This window comes from Plectropomus leopardus, chromosome 9, assembly GCF_026936395.1.
Source record: "Plectropomus leopardus strain MGB_pleo_1.0 chromosome 9, ASM2693639v1, whole genome shotgun sequence".
Lineage (NCBI taxonomy): Eukaryota > Metazoa > Chordata > Actinopteri > Perciformes > Serranidae > Plectropomus > Plectropomus leopardus.
Window position 1 is genome coordinate 37,934,654 of NC_142184.1, and position 18,564 is coordinate 37,953,217.

Sequence of the window (18,564 nt, forward strand, 5' to 3'; positions counted from 1 at the left end):
ATGGTCATTAATATATAAACACAACTTTTCCCCACACAGATATTACATATGGAATAATAAAGACATAACGCACAGAAACAAATCCTTGTTTTGCCCTGCTTGGTTTTCTCATAATATACTCCTGGTTCATCAGCTTTTTAATTCCAATGGTTCATTATTCACTTATGAAGACTTTATTTCAAAATACAACATCCTAATTCCCGATGAGGAATTTAACATTATCATTAATGCAGTTCCTTCTGGTGTCTCCTTGTTATTTAGGAGCACAATGGACCACATCCCAGCTCTTTTGTCTATAGACCCAACTGAGCTCGAAGTCGGCAGGGTTTGTTTCTTGGCGACACGCAGCAGCAATCGCGCTGTATGTGCTTTGTTTCAAAGGGACATTGTGTCTCTCCCCTATGTAATTACTTATTGGAATAACCTATTACCAAATCTTGATTGGGGAAAGATCTGGATTTTACCAACCAAATACATGATCAATAATAAAATTAAAGAAGTATCTTTCAAATTAATTCACAAAATTTATCCATGTAAAATATTCTTTTTACAGCGGTTTAAGAATTGTGTTGACACTAATTGCTCTTTCTGTTCAGAATGCCCTGAAGATATCTTTCACTTGTTTTGGTCCTGCCCTTTTTCAAACAGTTTCTGGATAGATGTTTGCCACTTTATTTCCTCCTTTATTGAAAATAACTTTACCCTTTGTTTTGAAAATATACTGTTTGGCTTCATTTCCTTTACACCCTCCAAAAACAAACAATATTATATAATTAATCTAATTATTCTGTTGGCTAAATGGCATATTCATAAATGCCGATACATAAATAAAAATCCTTGCTTTCTTTTTTTTTTTATAAATGAAACCAAACAGTATATAAAAACAATCAAAAATTCAACCAACAGTAAAGCTGTCAAGACCCTGAACCTGTGTACCCTTTTTATTGTCTTTTTGTAAAGAAACTTATTTATAAAAAAAAAAAAAAAAAGGAATACCATGTATGTAACCCCCTGGCAAAACCCCCTTCTTGTTTTTATGTTGTATTGTTATGTTCTGTCAAACGTTTAATAAAGTTATTTTAAAAAAAAAACTTTCTGAGTGGCCTACAAAATTACGTCATCCCTTCGAAAAGGGGCTTTTCCGCCGTGATTGACAGCCGTGACAGCCAATCCACGCACTGGCATTCAATGCAGCTGCCCGCGATTGGTCGGACGGGTGTACGGGCGGGAACTCCTCCTCGCGGAAATCGCTACTGCGCAGATGCAGGGTTCCCAATGACATCACCCTGCATCACCCTCGCAAGATGGCAACGCTCCTATCCCGGATATTTTCGATAATTTAATGTCACTTCAGCATAGTGGGGGTAAGTGGGGGCGCGTCGTTAATCTTTATTTACAGTCCGTGGTACCGCAGTTAGATCTTTCACTATAGCCTATAGCATTCAAATTCGCAGTTCAATGACGATATATCCCGTTTTCCCAGTTTGACCTGAACGCCACACAAAAGGAACGGTTTGTTTTCGTCACATGACCGGAAGTATGTGTTGGACGTTCAATATTATCAGGAAGTGAGTCTATTCACGATGCAGCAACAAACGACTCCGAAGTTTCCAAATTTAACACTGGCAGCTGTATTTTCGGAGGATTCTGTGTGTTTTCAGTGAAATGACATGCGTTGGGTGTCGTCTCTGACATGGATTTACAGCCAGCTGTCTGTTTCCGGCTGTGAGGACTCAATACCCGCAAGCTTGTTTTAGCAAAGTGGCTAACTAAGCTAAGTAGGATCACAACCTTGTCCTGTCCGTCACCACAGCCCCGCAGAGTTTAGTGCTAGACGCTGACGGTGACAGCTTTTCAACTGATCACCTGTCACTGTCACTGTTAGTTAATGTCGGAACACTGGCGGACAGTTAACGTGTGCAGTTGACGTAGCGTAAACTAACGCTAATTGCTCTGGTAACATTAGTTCTGTCCGGTGTAGATTTGGCAAGACATGACTACCTAATGACGGTGGCATCTGACTGGCATGGACTCAGCAAAGCTGTGTCGATGAAGTGGTCTCTGGGGTGAGTCAGTTACACTGCTGTTTGGATATAACATGAACACTGCGGTGATGGAAGCTGTTGTCAGGTAGATACATGTTGTTTGTCTGTTAGCTGAGGTTGTGGCACTGTCACAGCGCCAACACAGGATAAGTAAAGACAGTGTTTGGTAAGCCATGGGTCTGGTTAGACACAGTCACTTCATAAATTCTCTTAACTGTAACCTAGCTAGCAGGGAACCTCCATAGGCTAATGTTTGCTACAAATTCTAATAATGTTTGAAAACTATAAGAACACGTAAAGGCCTTTAATGTGATTTTCAGAAAACCCTTTAAGAAGTAAAGTAACAAATGAAGTTTTAGAAGTATTTGTTCCAGGATTTTAGAAATACAGTTGATTTGTTTTTAAATGCTTTTAAATCAGGAGATCTTAAAAAGTCTATGTTTGAGTTGATGCTTTCTCAGCAGAATTACTCTTTACAAGATATCCAGCGCTTTAACTTTTCATGTCATTATAACACATCTGTTGCTCCAAATTCCAATTTGAAAAAAGCCCTTGGCTTGTCTTTCAAGCTATACTATTTGTTTAACACATTATTCAAGCAAGATAATTTGTTTTTTTTTTTGTTTTTTTTACCTCACAATGTGGCTATGTGACTATCATAAAGTTTGTAGACAAACATTTAGACAGACATTTCCTGCTAGGTAGCAAACATAGAGAGGGAGTTGTAGCCAATTCAGTGGTCTGTCCGCTGTCCACAGACCACTCGCATGGACCACTGGGTATAACTACTAGGGGTGCTATAACGCTCAAGGTCCAGACCAGTTAGTAAGTGGTCTGTGTGTGGTCCCAATCAAATCTCATATATTAGTATATTTTATTGTCGCCATGGGGACATTTTCCTTGGGCCAAAGTGCTACATCACATGCAGAGTAATACATAGTATGACAAACAACAAAATGGCATTTAAGGAGCACTTGTTGCTACCGCTAGGGGTGCTGAAGTTTGTGGTCCTTGTGCTCCAGACCATTTGTTCAGTGGTCTGTGGAGTAGTTATCTATCCATGTGTGTTTAGTGCAGTTGTATGACATAAATTTGATTGTATCCTGTCAAAATATGACCATTCCGCTGAAAGTTTAAGATATTTTTTTATTTTCAAACATTTTTCAAGGTTGAGGCTTGATGTGGTATTCAAAAAATCTCCATAAATGAAATAATAAAACAACAACAACAACAAAAATAAAACTATCCATTACAACTCCTCTCATCAATCATTGTTCCAAAGATGTTTTTCTGCCTGGAACCTGACAAAACCATCCAACCTCATTAGGATGTTGATTGTGTTCTACGTATAAGAAAACAATGTTGTTGATGACTATACAGAAAAAAACATTAATTATAAGAGAGGACAAATGTCACATGTAGTGTGAAAGGGCTATGAGTGGTCAAAAGACAAGAAAAGTACGGTATAAGTACAGTCCATTTACCTTAATAGCACTACTTGTATTATAATTTTCATCAATTCTTCATGACTCATGAATTCATATATTATTGCTTTACATAACCGCCATATTGATAAACTTCAGATGTGTGTAGATAAATATTTTAAATTCACTTAATGTAGAGGATGGCCATGGCCAGAGAAGGCGGTGACCACAGAAATAGCTACAAGTACAACCCCTGCTGTATGGCTATCAGTTTGTCAACTATCAACTGCATGGCAAAAAATTAATTTAGATAAGACAGATATGTTAAATGAAATGTTAATTTCTTCATTTTACAAAAACAGAAAATGGCATGCAGTCATCATTTCGGTGTCTGTTTTTATTGCCAGCTGATTGCATATCTATAAGAAATCTAAAGATCCAGTTGAAGTGATCACAGAAAGCTTTTGTAACATTAATGGCTGCAGGGAGACAAAGAGTTTCAGGTGTAATAGCTGTCGCCAAGGGATGTCAAACATTGGTGAGGCAGAGCTCTTCATCACCAGTTTTTCATGAGGCTTTGTGGTCTATAGAAACAACACATATGCAAAAAACACAAACAATTATCAGCTTACACATTCTATGCAATCATAAACTACACAGTGTAACTGACTATGAAAATAAGACAGCCAATTAAAGTTGATTAATAAAATAATAAACTACCCTTCCACATTCAGTACCATAGTGTCATACAGTGGTTACATGGTAATGTCAAAAGAAAACACTAAACTGGATCATAAAATGACATTCAAATGATACTACTGAGTATGTGTCAATTACCTACACTCATAAATTAACTTAAAGAAGGCCCAATGCAAAAGAATTATAACCCCCCTCCTGGCTCCATGCATAAGGTTAGCCTATAGGAACAAATATCTCAGCAAAAAGAAATTTTGGCTGCAATTTAGCTTTAAGAAATTATTACATGGGTAAACTTGACCTTCTGCAGCTCCTTTTTTTCAGTTTTTTTAGTCTCTTTTTTCCTCACCTACCAAGTTTTTTACTTTTCAAATTTACTGCAGGACTTACCAAAGTTGATTGGCTGCGCCACTTAACAAGCATACAGTGTGTGTGTGTGGGGGATGCTTACGCACATACATTATCACCGAAGTTGCTTATGTGACTGAACATACGCGCTATGTTTGGTGTTAACCTCAATAAGGTAAAGTAATATTACATTTAGCAAGAAGTAGACCTACATTTATTTTGCAACTCCAACGACCAGTCCATTTAAGAATTTTCGAAATGGCACAAGTAATGAAAGTAATTCACCTGTTGTCATGGCAGCCAAGCATGGGCCAATTAGGACCACAAGATATAGAAGGACCACTAAACAAATGGTTTGGAGCACAAGTATCACAAGCTTCAGGTATAGCCCTTGTCATAGGCAGTATCGCCTAGAGCAGGAGTTAGCAACCTTTACAATCAAAAGAGCCATTTTTTAACAAAAATTATTTAAAAAATCTGTCTGGGGGCGCAAAACATTTAGGCCTTCTAGTTAATGTAACACAGCCTATTAAGTCTAAATACATCTATCAACATTATTTGTCTAAATAAGTGTATGTTTTACAACAATGTGGCCACTCTACAGTGGGCTATTCATGATTATTTGGTACTTTAACTTTCTAGAGTTGGCATTTAAAGCATACAAATCTTTTTACACACTGTTAAATTCTCTGTTTTACTTTGAGACTTTTGGATTTGTAGTACATAACTAGCCTAGCAAGGGAAACTCTTTTTTTTTCTTTTTTTGTGTCAAAGCCACTTGAAGCCACAGGAGACAGGCTAAAGAGCCGCATTTGGTTCCAGAACCACAGGTCGCCTGTCCCTGGCCTAGAGTATCACATGCTAGAGGGGCGCAGCTAGTCGCCCTCCAACAGAAAAAAAATAAAACTATGTATATATATCTAAATACACTATATGGACAAAAGTACTACACATTACACCTACAGGACCTTTTATGACATCCCATTCTAAATCCATAGTTGGTATCCCCATTTTCAGCTATAACTGCTGTGGGGATTTTTGCCCATTCATCCAGATTTTATACAGCTGTGGCAATGGGACTGAATGAAACACCTATATTCAATGATTAAAAGGTGTGGCCTAATACTTTTGTCCATATAGTGTGTGTGTGTGTGTGTGTGTGTGTGTGTGTGTGTATATATATAGCCAAAGGAGAGAGAAGGAAGAAGTTGAAACAAAACAGAAAGTAAAACCGCAACACAGACCACTGAATAACAGCACATACAGTGAGCAGCAGCAGCGACCCACTGTTCAAAACAGATACCATGAGGACAGGGACTTGCAAACCTGTCGAAAAGCCACAGGAATGTAAATAAGATGAGCTCAGCAGAGACAGAGGGCTGTTGTCAGCTTGCTGCAGCAAATGAACATGCTGTCTGCGGACAGTTTACTGACTTGGCCCGCTGACTTTGCTAAAAGCCGATTGGCTATTGAAACAGGTAATGTGCCTTACGTTCTAAAACCAGCCACTGGCGATTTGACAAGCTGAGTTGCAGGCAACACCATCAGCCTGCTTGAGTTGATATGACACAGGCCAGTTCACACCGCTACAACTTCTCTGCAAAGTTTTAAAACAGTTAGGTGTTGTGGCAAATATTCGGTCTCAATTGGGCTTTCAAGATGAAACAGTTGTTCTTCTGTCAATTGTATGTGATTTATGGAAAAAAAACAACAACCCTAAATCTTGGAAAAAACACAAATCAGTTAGCATTTCGTCTTACATGGGCCCCTGACAGCCTCTTGGCCCCTTTAGTTGCGTTACACCACCGATGTTTTCACCATTGCCATCACTCTAACTTTCGTTAAAAAGATGTCATACAGTAATTTAAATAGTGAGGCCATGTATGACATACACATATAACTACCTTATAGAACTACACTGGAGTCCTTTTTGGTGTCCTTGGTTATTACTAGGAATTGCATTACTCCAAATGCCAATACAAAACCCCAGTAATGAGTCCTAAGACCTGGAAATCAGTTTGCATTTCAGTACCTCTGGTTCCCTTGTCTTTAATTCAGTGGGTTTTTTGGATGGGTTTTGGTAATAAGCCTGAAATAAGATCTGTGGTTAACATTAGCTCCAGAGACTTTCAGGTTTTGTTTTATGACATTAAATGCTTCAGATATTATCCCGCTGTGAACTGATAAACTTTTATGTGTCTTAAAAAGGTGGTTGCTAACAAGTGGTTAAATGAGACCACAAACGTCATCAAGCTAAAATGCGTTGAATGAGGCATTACAGCCTCATGGTTGTAGGGATGTGAACATAGAGTAGTTTGTTCATAGCTAGCATTAGCCTTTTACTTCTGCCGATTGCATTTAGGTTTTAAAGATCCCGAAAGTTGTGTTTATTTGTGAAGATTATCTTTTTTTTAAGACCACTTTTTTGGGGTAAAAAGCATCTTTGTAAATCAAACCAAAAAGAAGTGGCATGAAACAATCTTCAGACACATGTCTAACTGTTTCTCCTTCACAATTACAAAAAGTGCATCAATTGTTCACATTTGGGAAAAATGACAGCTAATAACATCTTAACAACACATCTTTAACTGGGTAGTTCCTAAGTACAATCTTTATGTAAGCGTGAGGTCATTTAAGCAATATCACACAAGAGGCTGTGATTATCTTTGGCACTCTACCTGGCCTCCTGCCTACGACCGAATCACAGCTGTGATGACATATGAGCATAACACACGACCTAAAGTGTGATATTGCTTTTATACAACAGTTCAACAAGCGTCTTTTATTCGTTAATAGTAACAAGCGACCACAGATTATGATTTGTTTGTTTATTTAATGATTGTTTTGGCCCTGCCGACATAAATAGTTATGCAACTGCTGGACGTGACAGCTGTTGCCTAGCAAAACATTTTCCTGAACGCTGCTTGCTAATCTGTTAGCTCGGTCTTCATGTTCTGCAGCCAACTTTGGATGCTGGAACTTGACTTGAAAAGCTTTATTAAAAAATCTTCTGACTTCAAGGCTCTTTTGACTTTTGTCCTTATTCCTTAAGCTTTGGTTGTTCTTCACAGAGATTTTTAATCATGCAGTGCTTCAAGAGTTTCCTCTTAGCAGTCACCTGTGGCATCAATAAAAAGTGCATTATTGTGACAGTATGGGGGGAGTTGTTCTGGTCCATAGGAGAATAAAATATAATTAACATTAACATTAACATTTAACTTTAACTTTCTATATTTTTTCAGATGAATTGAATTTAGTTTATTATTACCTTTGTGTTACTTATCATGCTAACATTAGATAAAGCACATTACATGGGGGATTAGCAAGGTTTACAAGGTTGCCTTAAGCGGTATAAGATTACCAGTTAACAAGCCTAAGTTTAGGTAGTTCATTAAAATGCAGTCTATGGATGAAATATATTGAAGAACTAACTGTCCTTTAAAGTCACACTGAAGCACATTGTCACCTTTTCAAATAAATGATTTTAGAATGGACTTTATGTTGGCTCACTGGTACAGAAAAACAGAATGTATTGTGCCCAATAAAGAGTTGAGTCTTGAGTTTTACTTTCATAATGAAACCACTATATCTCTATAAATAAATCAAATATATGTGATGTGTTTTTCAGATATTGCAGTAGCTATCATTGTCTGTGAGCCACCAGGATGTTGGAGAGTCTTGTTGCTTGGGTGCTGAACACATACTTGGGAAAATATGTCAGTAACCTGAACACGGATCAGCTCTCCATCGCCCTTCTGAAAGGTAACTATAATAACATCAGGGCTCAATACAAAAAATGTTGTTGCCTGGCTGGCATCAGTTTTTTGTGCAGAAACTGAAAACATGGTTGCCATTTTCAGTTACCCTGTACTTGGAGTAATGAAGAAACCATACATTTATATGTTAGTTTAATAATGAAAATGCGACATTAAAGAATGTTTAACTTCTTAACTGCACTGTCCCCAGAGAGCAGCAGACATTGAGCCAGGGGCTTTGATTGTCTTTGACTTATAATTTAGTTCACACCTATATGTTGATCAAATATCAAACAATTAATTGTTCAAATAATGAATGGTCATAAATAGAGATGTAACAATATTAAATTTTCGTATCACAAATGTCATGACCAGAATCCTCCCCGGGAAAGTACACTTTAAATGTTTCTTTAACTGTAAGAGATTGTTAAGATAATGTTTCAGAGTAATTATATTGACTGGATTATTACATTTCATGGCTAAAGAAATAATATACTATATTTGGTCCATTGATCCCAGTTACTGTAATTTCAGTAACTGCGCATTCCTCTGCTAACCAGAGCTGGACTGTAACTGAGTAGTCACATACTCTACCTAAGTACAAACCTGAGGAACTTTTATATTACTTGAATAATTTAATATCCAATCCAATCCAATCCAGTCCAATCCAATCCATATTTATTTATAAAGCACATTTAAAAACAACAGTCAAAGTGCTCTATATCAAAACATAGATTAAAAAACAAGAGTAATTAAAATAGTGAATAAAAAATAACATAAATATCATAAGAGAGGACAAAAGAAGGAAGTAAGTAACCCCAAAGTATTTAAAAGGCAACAAGGTAAAACTACAGAAAAAACTATGGAAACTGTCTACTCTCATACAAGGTCTGAGCCAAGGAGAATAAATAAGTTTTTAAAGGAGATTTAAAAACAGGCAAGGTGGGGGCTAGTCTTATCTAGGGGGGCAGCTCATTCCAGAGTTCGGGGACCACAACAGCAAAGGCTCTGTCTCCCCTATGTTTTAAGATTGTTTGAGGGATGCTGAGAAGTGATTTGTCTGTGGACCTCAGTGACTGTGTCGGAGTGTATGGCTGTAAAAGGTCAGAAAGGTAGGATGGAGCCAGCCTGTGCAGAGCTTTATAAACAAAGAGAAGGACCTTAAACTGAATTCTAAGGTGTGTTTGGAGCCAGTGGAGAGATGCTAGTATGGGCATGATGTGCTCTCGCTTGCCTGCACCATTAAGATGTCATGCAGCAGTATTTTGGACCAAGGGAGCGAGGGAAGCCTGACAAACACTCACATAGAGGGCATTACAGTAATCCAGATGAGTGGAGACAAAAGCATGAATTACCCTCTCAAAATCACGAAAAGAATGGAAAGGCTTAACTTTAGATAAAGTCCCCAAATGAAAAAAGCTGGTATTTAATATGTTGATCCATCTGAAGAGCATTGTCAGTTTTTATCAATCTCCTGTCACTTTCCACTTCTACCTCACTAGTTTTACCCCAGTTCTTTTATTAGATAACAACTTTACAAATTAGGATTTTTGCAAACAAACCATATGGAAATATGCAAAAATACTTTTGCAGCCTCCACCTATTTATCACTTGTTATTCCTATTATCCCTGTTAAAAGGTGGTGGCCAATGATTGCAACCAAAGGCTAAGAAGTGGTTGCCCATTTCTTAAAATAAATTGCAGATGGAAACCTTGGGAACTTAAGGTTATTTGCGTAACCCCAGTTCTCAGAGTAGCATGAGTGAGTTTTCTCACTATGGGATGTGTCTCCCTGCGTATTATTCAGAAGCATTTATCTCATTACGCCAATCCTGATTGGCTGGTAATCTTTGACTTCTGCGTCAGGTGACACCACCCACCCTTATGTAACTTGTGCTATGACGCAGTGTCATTCAAAATAAGCACCTCTTCTTGCTTCGCCCCAGAAGAAGGGTTGTCTGGTGAGACATCTCACTCATGCCACCCTGAGAACCGGGGTTACACAAGTAACCTAAAGTTCTCATTCACAGCATTCGTTTCGATGTCTCACTGGGATATGGAGACTCCCATATTGCCAGACAAGCTTATCTCAGGTAACTACCAGCACTCAACAGGAATCTCCCTGCTCCCGCAAGAGCCCAACAATTAGCACCGCCTGCGCCATGCTGGGAGCAGCGACATCTAGCCTGTAAAACTGGACAACGCTGAGGGGTGAAGATCAGCCTGTCGCTGCGCAAATGTCCTGGATGAGGACCCCTTTAGTGACAAAATAACACCAACCGAGCACTGAAAAGAGACGTGACCACCCTTGTCACGACTCCAAACACCTTCCATTTTCAATCATAAAGGGATCTGGTGGAGGAGGCTCTGGCGCTCTAAATAGCGTTAATGACAATCTGTGGAAGCCCTACTGTGTTTAAATTGAACCAGGCCCATAGTGCCAGGCATTCCGGGTGTGGGTACAGTCACCGACCTGTTTTATTGTTTCTGTGTTCTTTGCTGTCAACTGCGCCCTTGACTCTCGGTCTGGATGCGTCAGTGAATCATGGTTTATTAACGGAGAAAGGAGGAGGGGATTACACCCCCACTCCCCCAGCCCCCGTCAGAAACAATCGGCATGTCCAAAGTGTCCTCTTTCTCTCTGTCTGACAGGTAGGTCAGGTTGAGCCATCCGGCTCTTTCCTACAACACCATCATCCCCACAGATTTACCTATGGCCTCCGCTGCACGCGGAGGCAGATGTCCGTGATCACAGTTATCTCTTCCCACACAGCAGGGTCAGGCTTGGTTGCCATTCCCATGTGTGCTTGGTAAGCCGTGAGCATGGAAGAAACATTAAGCGCCCTGATGCCCAGAGCCCCTGCCTTGTAAGCCCTCTAAGTCATGGCCGACTGGAATTGGTTTGTTTTCAACACCAGTGTGGGATTTCTGGAGGATGCCGTAGTCAGCCGTGGGTGGTGGTGGGCTCCAACTAATGGCTCTATAGGAGGCATTTTCATAGCCTGGGGCAACTTTTTCCCCCTGTCACGTGATCTGGTGGTCTCCGTTACAACCGCAGGCCTGGGGATATTCAGCCCGGATGCAGTGCGTTTGCACACAGCCTGCATATCCATGCTGGCATATCCATGCTGGCCCGTGGCCCGGCATCCGCCTTAGTCCCCTCCTTGCCCCCGTCATCGATCGACAGGCCGGTAGACACGAAAGGGTCCTTCCCCGACAAGCTAGCTTGGTGTGCTAGCCGTCCTCGGAGGCTCTTCACGGTGAAGCAGGTGCAGTGCCTACATGAATTGGGGGCTCTGAGAGCCAGCTGGACATGTTCCAGCCTGAGGCAGCACGAGCAGACTTGATGTGTGTATTTTCACAAACCCAGAGTCGGGCCCTGGAATTACTGTCTCCTCCAATCTAACGGAGGTTACCAGTGAAGTCCATTGTAATTAAGCTAACGCTGGACCGATGCGTATTAGCTAGTCTGCAAGTAAATAAAAACCTCTTTGTACAGTGAGGCGAGAAAACACTCCAGTCTATGGTAAAGACTGGAGAGTAGAAGCGTAACAAAAAGGCAGCTAGTGCCTGGCGACGATCTGTTGACAGTCAAGCTAGATGGCTAATGCTACATGTAGAGATATGCTCTGAAGCGAGAAGAGGTGTTTGAATGACGCTGCGTCGTAGCGCAAGCTATTTAAGGGTAGATGGTGTCACCCGATGCGGAAGTCAGATAACACCAGCCAATCAGGACTGGTGTTATGAGATAAATGCTTCTGAGGAATATGCAGGGAGGCGCATCCCATAGGGAGACATCGAAACGAATGCTATGAATGAGAACTGTTATTGCCAAGGCGTGCACATTCAGCTATCTTTGTGGTTGCTTAAAATGATTGGTGGTTATTTTACAAAGCTTGCTGCAGTGTTCCAGATATTTGAAGGTTTTACGTTCGTCCTTTGACCTTCCTTCCTTCCTTCCTTCCTTCCTTCCTTCCTTCTTTCTTTCCCACCTTCTGACATGTACCTCCACCCTTACTTCAAGACTTGATTTCTCCTGAACTGTGTTGTGTTACACTGACAGGTGATCTATTATCTTTTCAATCCCTTTTCTTAATAATATGCTAAATAACACAAACACTTCTCTGCATAACACAATTCGGTTCAACAGCACCACAAATTGTATCTTCCACAATTATCATACAGTAGATTTAAGCAATGTCACATGAGGGGGAGTGCTGTGCTACTGTATATCATCCCGGCTGGGATTCTAACCGTTAGAATGTGCTCAAATCAGCATGACAGCATAACCTCCCCAGTATTTACTCCATGCAGTATCAGCCAGTGTAGATGAAATTCAGCTGATATTATACAAAGTAAAGGCCAACTTATGAATGGGGTAACTGTAAACTGACACAAAGATGACAATAACTAGCATAAACTACCGTGTTCTAAACTGAAACATAATAAGCACAGACAAAAAGTGACATAAAACAGCAAACTTAACAACAAACTAAAAGCTACTCAGTCCAGATCTAGTCATGATGGGGAAATATGGATGTTGTTACAATAATTACATGGGCTTAGTGAGTGTGACCACAGTGAAAACATTGTTTTAAAAGCCTAAACACCATAAGATATGGATTGAAGCAGAATGTGTTGTTAGACAACAACATGTTTTGAATTTCGGAAAAGATTCCATCTATATTTTTCATGAATTTGACCTTTGGACTTAACTTGCTCTTGAGCTATTTGAAATGATTTAACATCCTCTGGCATCCTCCATTAGCTGTGCTGCTAACACACTTCCACTAGCTTAAAAATACAGATAAAGTTTGCACATGTTGAAGCTAAATCTGTGTATGAAAAAAAATCAGTCGATTGTCTTAGCATTCTATCGACATGAGTGTTTTCCAGGTATTAGTCAGACTGTATTTGAGTTAAAAGTCACAAAAAGCTTTTAATTTTGAGAGCTAATTGCCCCTCAACATGAAAACATTCTGATTATATATTTTATTTTGTATATTGCAATATAGAACTCAAGGGTGGTCTTTGTCGTTTGTGGCACTTCAGTGATGCTTATGCCTCACTGTTGTGCAACGAATGATGTTAAAACACACTCTTGTGTAATATTGCTTAAAATCAGGACCTCTGTGAAGCCTTTTTAGCACAAATTGAACATTTTAACCTTTATAAAGGTTTTGTATTAGATTGCATTAGTTTTAGCTAGGTGTAATAAATAAACTGGCAACTGTGTATGTTATTTAAGGATCTTTCCTAAGACATTTAAAACCAGTGGTAGACACATTTTAATTACTTTAATTGATTTAATTGCAATCATCAACACCAGTTAGGCAAGTAGGGCAGACCAAAAAGAGCTTTAAGATGGTGTTTGTGTGTTTCCTGTTGTTCTTCAGGTGCAGTGGAGCTGGAGAACCTCCCTCTGAGGAAAGATGCCCTCCGCGAGTTTGACCTGCCATTTGAAGTTAAAGCAGGTAAAACACACTGACTGATGGCTGGTGACTCGCAAAGTTAAAGTGTAGATACCAAAAAAACTATAACCAAAGTAGAACAGGGGACAGCTCTTCTCTTGAAGGCAAAGGTTGCACATTTATTGTATAAGTCAGTCTGAACTGCTCTCATTAAGCTGTTTTTATTGGTCCATGTACTTTAACTCAAATTAATGTGTAGGAGCTGTATGTTTGAATGAAGGTGCTTTTGTTTTTGGAAGCTGATGGATCTTAGGTATCTCAACCAAAACTTTCCTAATTTAATATAATATTATCTCTAACTGTAAAGGGGGCCATACTGTCAATAGTCAGTGTGGCTGAAACACTGACATCAAGCAAAGGTCATTATTTTAATAAGTCCCACTTTGCCGGTATTGTGTGATTATATTGATAAAGTTTAACTCCATCACCATCAACCCAGCAGCTTGTTTCATTTTAAGTTCTGGACACAGTACATTTATTGTGTTTTATATTGAACCAGAAAATAGAGGAGAACCAAAAATGTTTGGTAAATACAGTGAGGTGTGTTTTGCAACGTCTTGAATTTTGACGGACTAATCTTAACTAAATGTCTGCTTTCAAATGTCTATCATCAGGTGGAAAGGCCTCAAAAGTTCATTTCATCCAGATCACAAAAATCCTACAGATGGGTGACAAATACAACAGGGCTCCATAGTGTTACACATGCAACCAGAAATCTGCCAGATCTAACTTAATATTTTCATTGGTCACACTGGTGCACCTGATCCTTGCTACACTGATGCACATAAGACGTAATCAAATTTTGTATTTTAATATTGCATACGCCTATGTTGTTAGCAACATATGATGAGGTTAGCATAACAAGCAGATTAGCATGTGAGTCAGTTAGGGCTGCAAAAAATGCAAAATAAATCATATCCCTTTCAATTCACCCAAATGTTTTGATCGCGGTACCAGGAAAAAACAAACTGGAGCCCAACTCTTCTAGATGCAAAAGTCGCATGGAATTTTAAAAAAATGACTGAAGCAATTGGTTTTTACATTAGCATATAGCCAAGGTTGAACAACTTATAACAGTTCCAATGCAAGTTTTTAAAAATATATATATATTTATTTCATTTTATGAATTTCATAGTATACAAGATCCTTTTCAGGTTTTAGCCTGTTGTGACCTGTGGCCTTTTAGGAAAGTGTTTGTTCAGTGTCCGTATAGTGTAATACACAAGTGTTTGAAATGTTCCTTATTTTTATTAAGAAAATGCTATACCAAAGTTGTCAGTGGGCAAAATGTTTTTAGTGTCAGCAGGAGATTTTAATCTGCATTTGACACTTATTTGGGAAAAAAAGGGAAAGCTTAAAATGAGTCGTTACATTGCCAAAAGGCACAATGAAAAATCCTGGGTACAACTACATGAAAAAATTGCATGGTTTCACTACTGAGATGAAAGGAACTTGGAGGTTTTAGTAGAGCTTTTTAAAGATTCTGAACAAAAATGAAACATCAGTGGCCTTCCAAATAGGGACCCCTTGGGGCCAGTAGTCATATTCCCCACCATTAACTCAATGAGTGCCATTGACGTATATATACGTCATTCAAAAGCCAACACTTGAGTGCCATTGATGTTTACATATGTCAAAGTGTGTTTTCGGCAGCTGGCACAAGGGGGCATTCTCACGCTCCCTGTTTGTAATTTTAGGGCTGCTGGGATTCGTAGTTGTAGTACAAAAGACGGTAGATCAAAACATGAAGTGGAGTAGCCGGGATCAGAGAGCAGACCGATCTGTACAGAGGTGATTTGAAATTACAGCAACAAAGCTACATCAATTCAATATTGGCATAAAATTCCCCCCAAAAAACAGAGAGGGTCAAGTGGCCAGTTTTGCCAGCGGACCCTGGAAGAAACTCTCATGGATCTCGGGCTCCCACCCCTACAAGCTCTTATCTGAGTGTCCTGCGGGGTCCAAAGGGTTTACTTTGAAAAAAAGTGTTCAAAGCAGGCCTGGTCGCCCGAATACTGCAGGTAGGAATAATGGAATAGGACTCCGGTTCTATTTTGTGGGTTTTCTCTCTCTGAACTGGGGCCATAATTTGTTGCATTGTGCTGTAATTTGCATATTAACTCATATACACAAATTTGTAATACAATTTTCAGATGTATTTTATGTCATTGAAGGCAAAATTATAACATTCAAATCACTGTTTTGCTTGACAGACTCCCTTTCACAAAAATGCATTTTTCTCAGCTTTCTAAAAAAAGTGGAATTTTTGATGAAACTAGCCTCTATTCAACTTCAGATAAATCAAGAATGGAACAAGGTGAAAACAGACTTTTTTTCCATGACTAAAAGGAGAGTTTCTTCTTTCATTTTAGCTATTCTGTGTTTTCAGAGTTTTTGTACAAAATATTATGTGGGTCTTGAAAGATGACTCAAAATGGCCAGAAAAGCTGGCACAAGCCACTTTCCATTATATAATAGGGCTAGCACTCAATGAGATAATCTGTAACATTCGGAAAATAAGATATACTTTATTCTCATCAAAGGGAATTTTTGCTTGGACAGTAGTGCTTCACATAGCTACTATCAGCTTAAAACAATATGTGGCCAACAAGACTATAAAGTGGTATACCAAAGGCACAGTAATCAATTACATTTCATAAAACTGAAAAATATATATAAATTTTGTGCATGCTGAGTGAGATAAAAGATATAAATACATCCTCATTATAAACAAAAGGACAGAGTCGTAAAAAACTATAAAATCATAATTCATAATGCATAAAACTAAGAACAACAGTGCCACTTTTCATATGAATTACCAGAGTAAAGATAAATCTATTCTTGAGAAGTGTTCTAGACATTGGGAGGAAAAAAAAGCTTAAAGCATTTTTTTTTTTACTGGCTCTGTATGCTACCTGAAGGCAGTAATTTGTAATGAGAAAACAGAATGTCTGATGGGTCCTGCAGATCTCTGTGTGATGTCTGACAACAGTTCTCACATAGGTTCTATAAAGACATGGGTGTTCTTTCACTCTTCATTCATTGCGGTTTTCATGGTTTTAATAATTGGTTAAAACCAAGTTTTTACTAGTCTGTAAAATCGTTTACCATATCTAATAATGCTTTCCAGCAAGCAGTTGTGGAATGATGACATGATCTCAGTTCCCACACCAACATGCTGAGTCTGCCAAAAAAGTGATGTGGCTGACCCAGATAAGCACACAGATATGCAACATGGCTACTCCATTTTATTTTATTTATTTGGTTTTATTAAACCTTTCAGAATCTCTTTTCCAAGGGAGTCCTGGCCAGTTTAATTTATTGTCCATTTGTATGCCTAAGCACTATTTTGTGGCTGTAGATGGAACAGATTAGGGCTGGGCGATATGGAAAAAATCCTTATCACGATAATTTTTTTCATGACAGTCAATATCAATATATATCACGATATACATCAAATCACTATTTCTGTCAAGCTTAAAGGTTCACTTTTACTCCTGAGTTAGATATGAAGATATCATAAGGTTTATTTTGATTTATTCTCTGTCAGACATTGAACATGACAAATATACTGTGTAACAGGCAACACCAACTGGCAGACCTATTCAACTAAAGTTCCAGTTACTAAAATTTCCCCCCAGTAAAGGTCTGAACCTCATACCTAAAACCACTACCACAATTAGTTGAACATTTTACTTTGATTATGATAAATGAACGATTATTTTGCTTTTTCATATTTTTTTTTGGTGGTTAGTTTTTTGCCCCCATAGTTCACCGACACAGCTTCATCAAACTTTCCAGAATTATATAAAAATTAATAGCTCCATCTTAAACAAACTTTAGGTAAATTTAAGCACAGTGTGCTGATAATAGGCCAACCTCTCTTCTCCTGCAGGACTCTGACTTCAACTTCTGTGAATCTTCTGTGAAACTTCTGTGCTATTAATCCCTAACCCTAACCCTAACCCACTCAGGAAAACATTTTTTTGAGTAGGCTTACTTCTCCTATAGCTGCCAACAGCTTGCCAACATATTTCAACACAGAAATACGTCATCCCTTCACCACCCTATAATGGCAGTAGAAGGTTGCGTCAAGCACGATCATGGCATCTGCGCAATCAGGACCCACAACGCAGGCGTAGCTTCAGACAGGACCACAGTAATGGCAAAACCAAGACCACGATCAGGGGGTACAGTATTAGTACAGCCAAAGCATGAGCACGACCAAAGGCAGGGTCACAGCACCAGCACAGCTATCACCACAATCAGGCACAGCCAAGATTGCAGCCAGGATCCAGGAAAACTAAGAAAAAAGGGAGCAGGAATGCTCCGGAGAGGAAACAGAGTTTGTGTAATACAATAAACAGACATGAGAGTTTTCAGATGGAGGGAACAAGAGAAGGAAAAAGGAGCTCAGTGTATCATAGAACGTCCCCCGGCAGATTAAACCTATGTCAGCATAACTAGGGGCTGGTCCAGGCAACCTGAGCCAACCCTAATTATAAGCTGTATTGTTATTTAAGAGGAAGGTCTTAAGTCTACCCTTAAAAGTGGAAACGGTGTGTGCCTCCCTGATCTGGACCTGAACTGTAAGATTCTTCCATAAAAGAGGAGCGTGGCAGCTGAAGGCTCTGGCTCCCATCTTTTGGAGACTTTTAGGAACACAAGTAATCCTGCATTTTCAGAGTGCAGTGATCTTGAGGGTTGGTAAGGAACTCTTAGCTGAGACAGATAGGATGGAGCCTGACCATTTAGAGCTTTGTAAGTAAGGAGGAGGATTTTAAATTCAATCCTGGATTTTACAGAGAGCCAGTGCAAAGAAGCT

The 18,564-nt window shown here is 39.1% G+C and overlaps 1 protein-coding gene across 6 annotated transcripts in view; it reads left to right on the forward strand.

Moving 5' to 3' along the window:
• The first annotated feature begins 1,279 nt into the window (after nucleotides 1–1,279).
• Nucleotides 1,280–18,564, forward strand: part of vps13d (vacuolar protein sorting 13 homolog D) — a 130,559-nt gene continuing 113,274 nt past the window's right edge. For 3 of the 6 annotated variants that reach the window (XM_088082699.1, XM_088082702.1, XM_088082701.1), the window contains exons 1-3: nucleotides 1,523–2,066; nucleotides 8,142–8,275; nucleotides 13,665–13,742. In XM_088082699.1, coding sequence (XP_087938825.1) covers nucleotides 8,179–8,275; nucleotides 13,665–13,742 — 175 coding nt within the window. In that variant the 5' untranslated portion in view covers nucleotides 1,523–2,066; nucleotides 8,142–8,178. Of the gene's footprint in view, nucleotides 1,365–1,522; nucleotides 2,067–8,141; nucleotides 8,276–13,664; nucleotides 13,743–18,564 lie in introns of those variants that run through there. The other 3 variants (XM_042491235.2, XM_088082703.1, XM_088082700.1) reach the window with 2 other exon arrangements.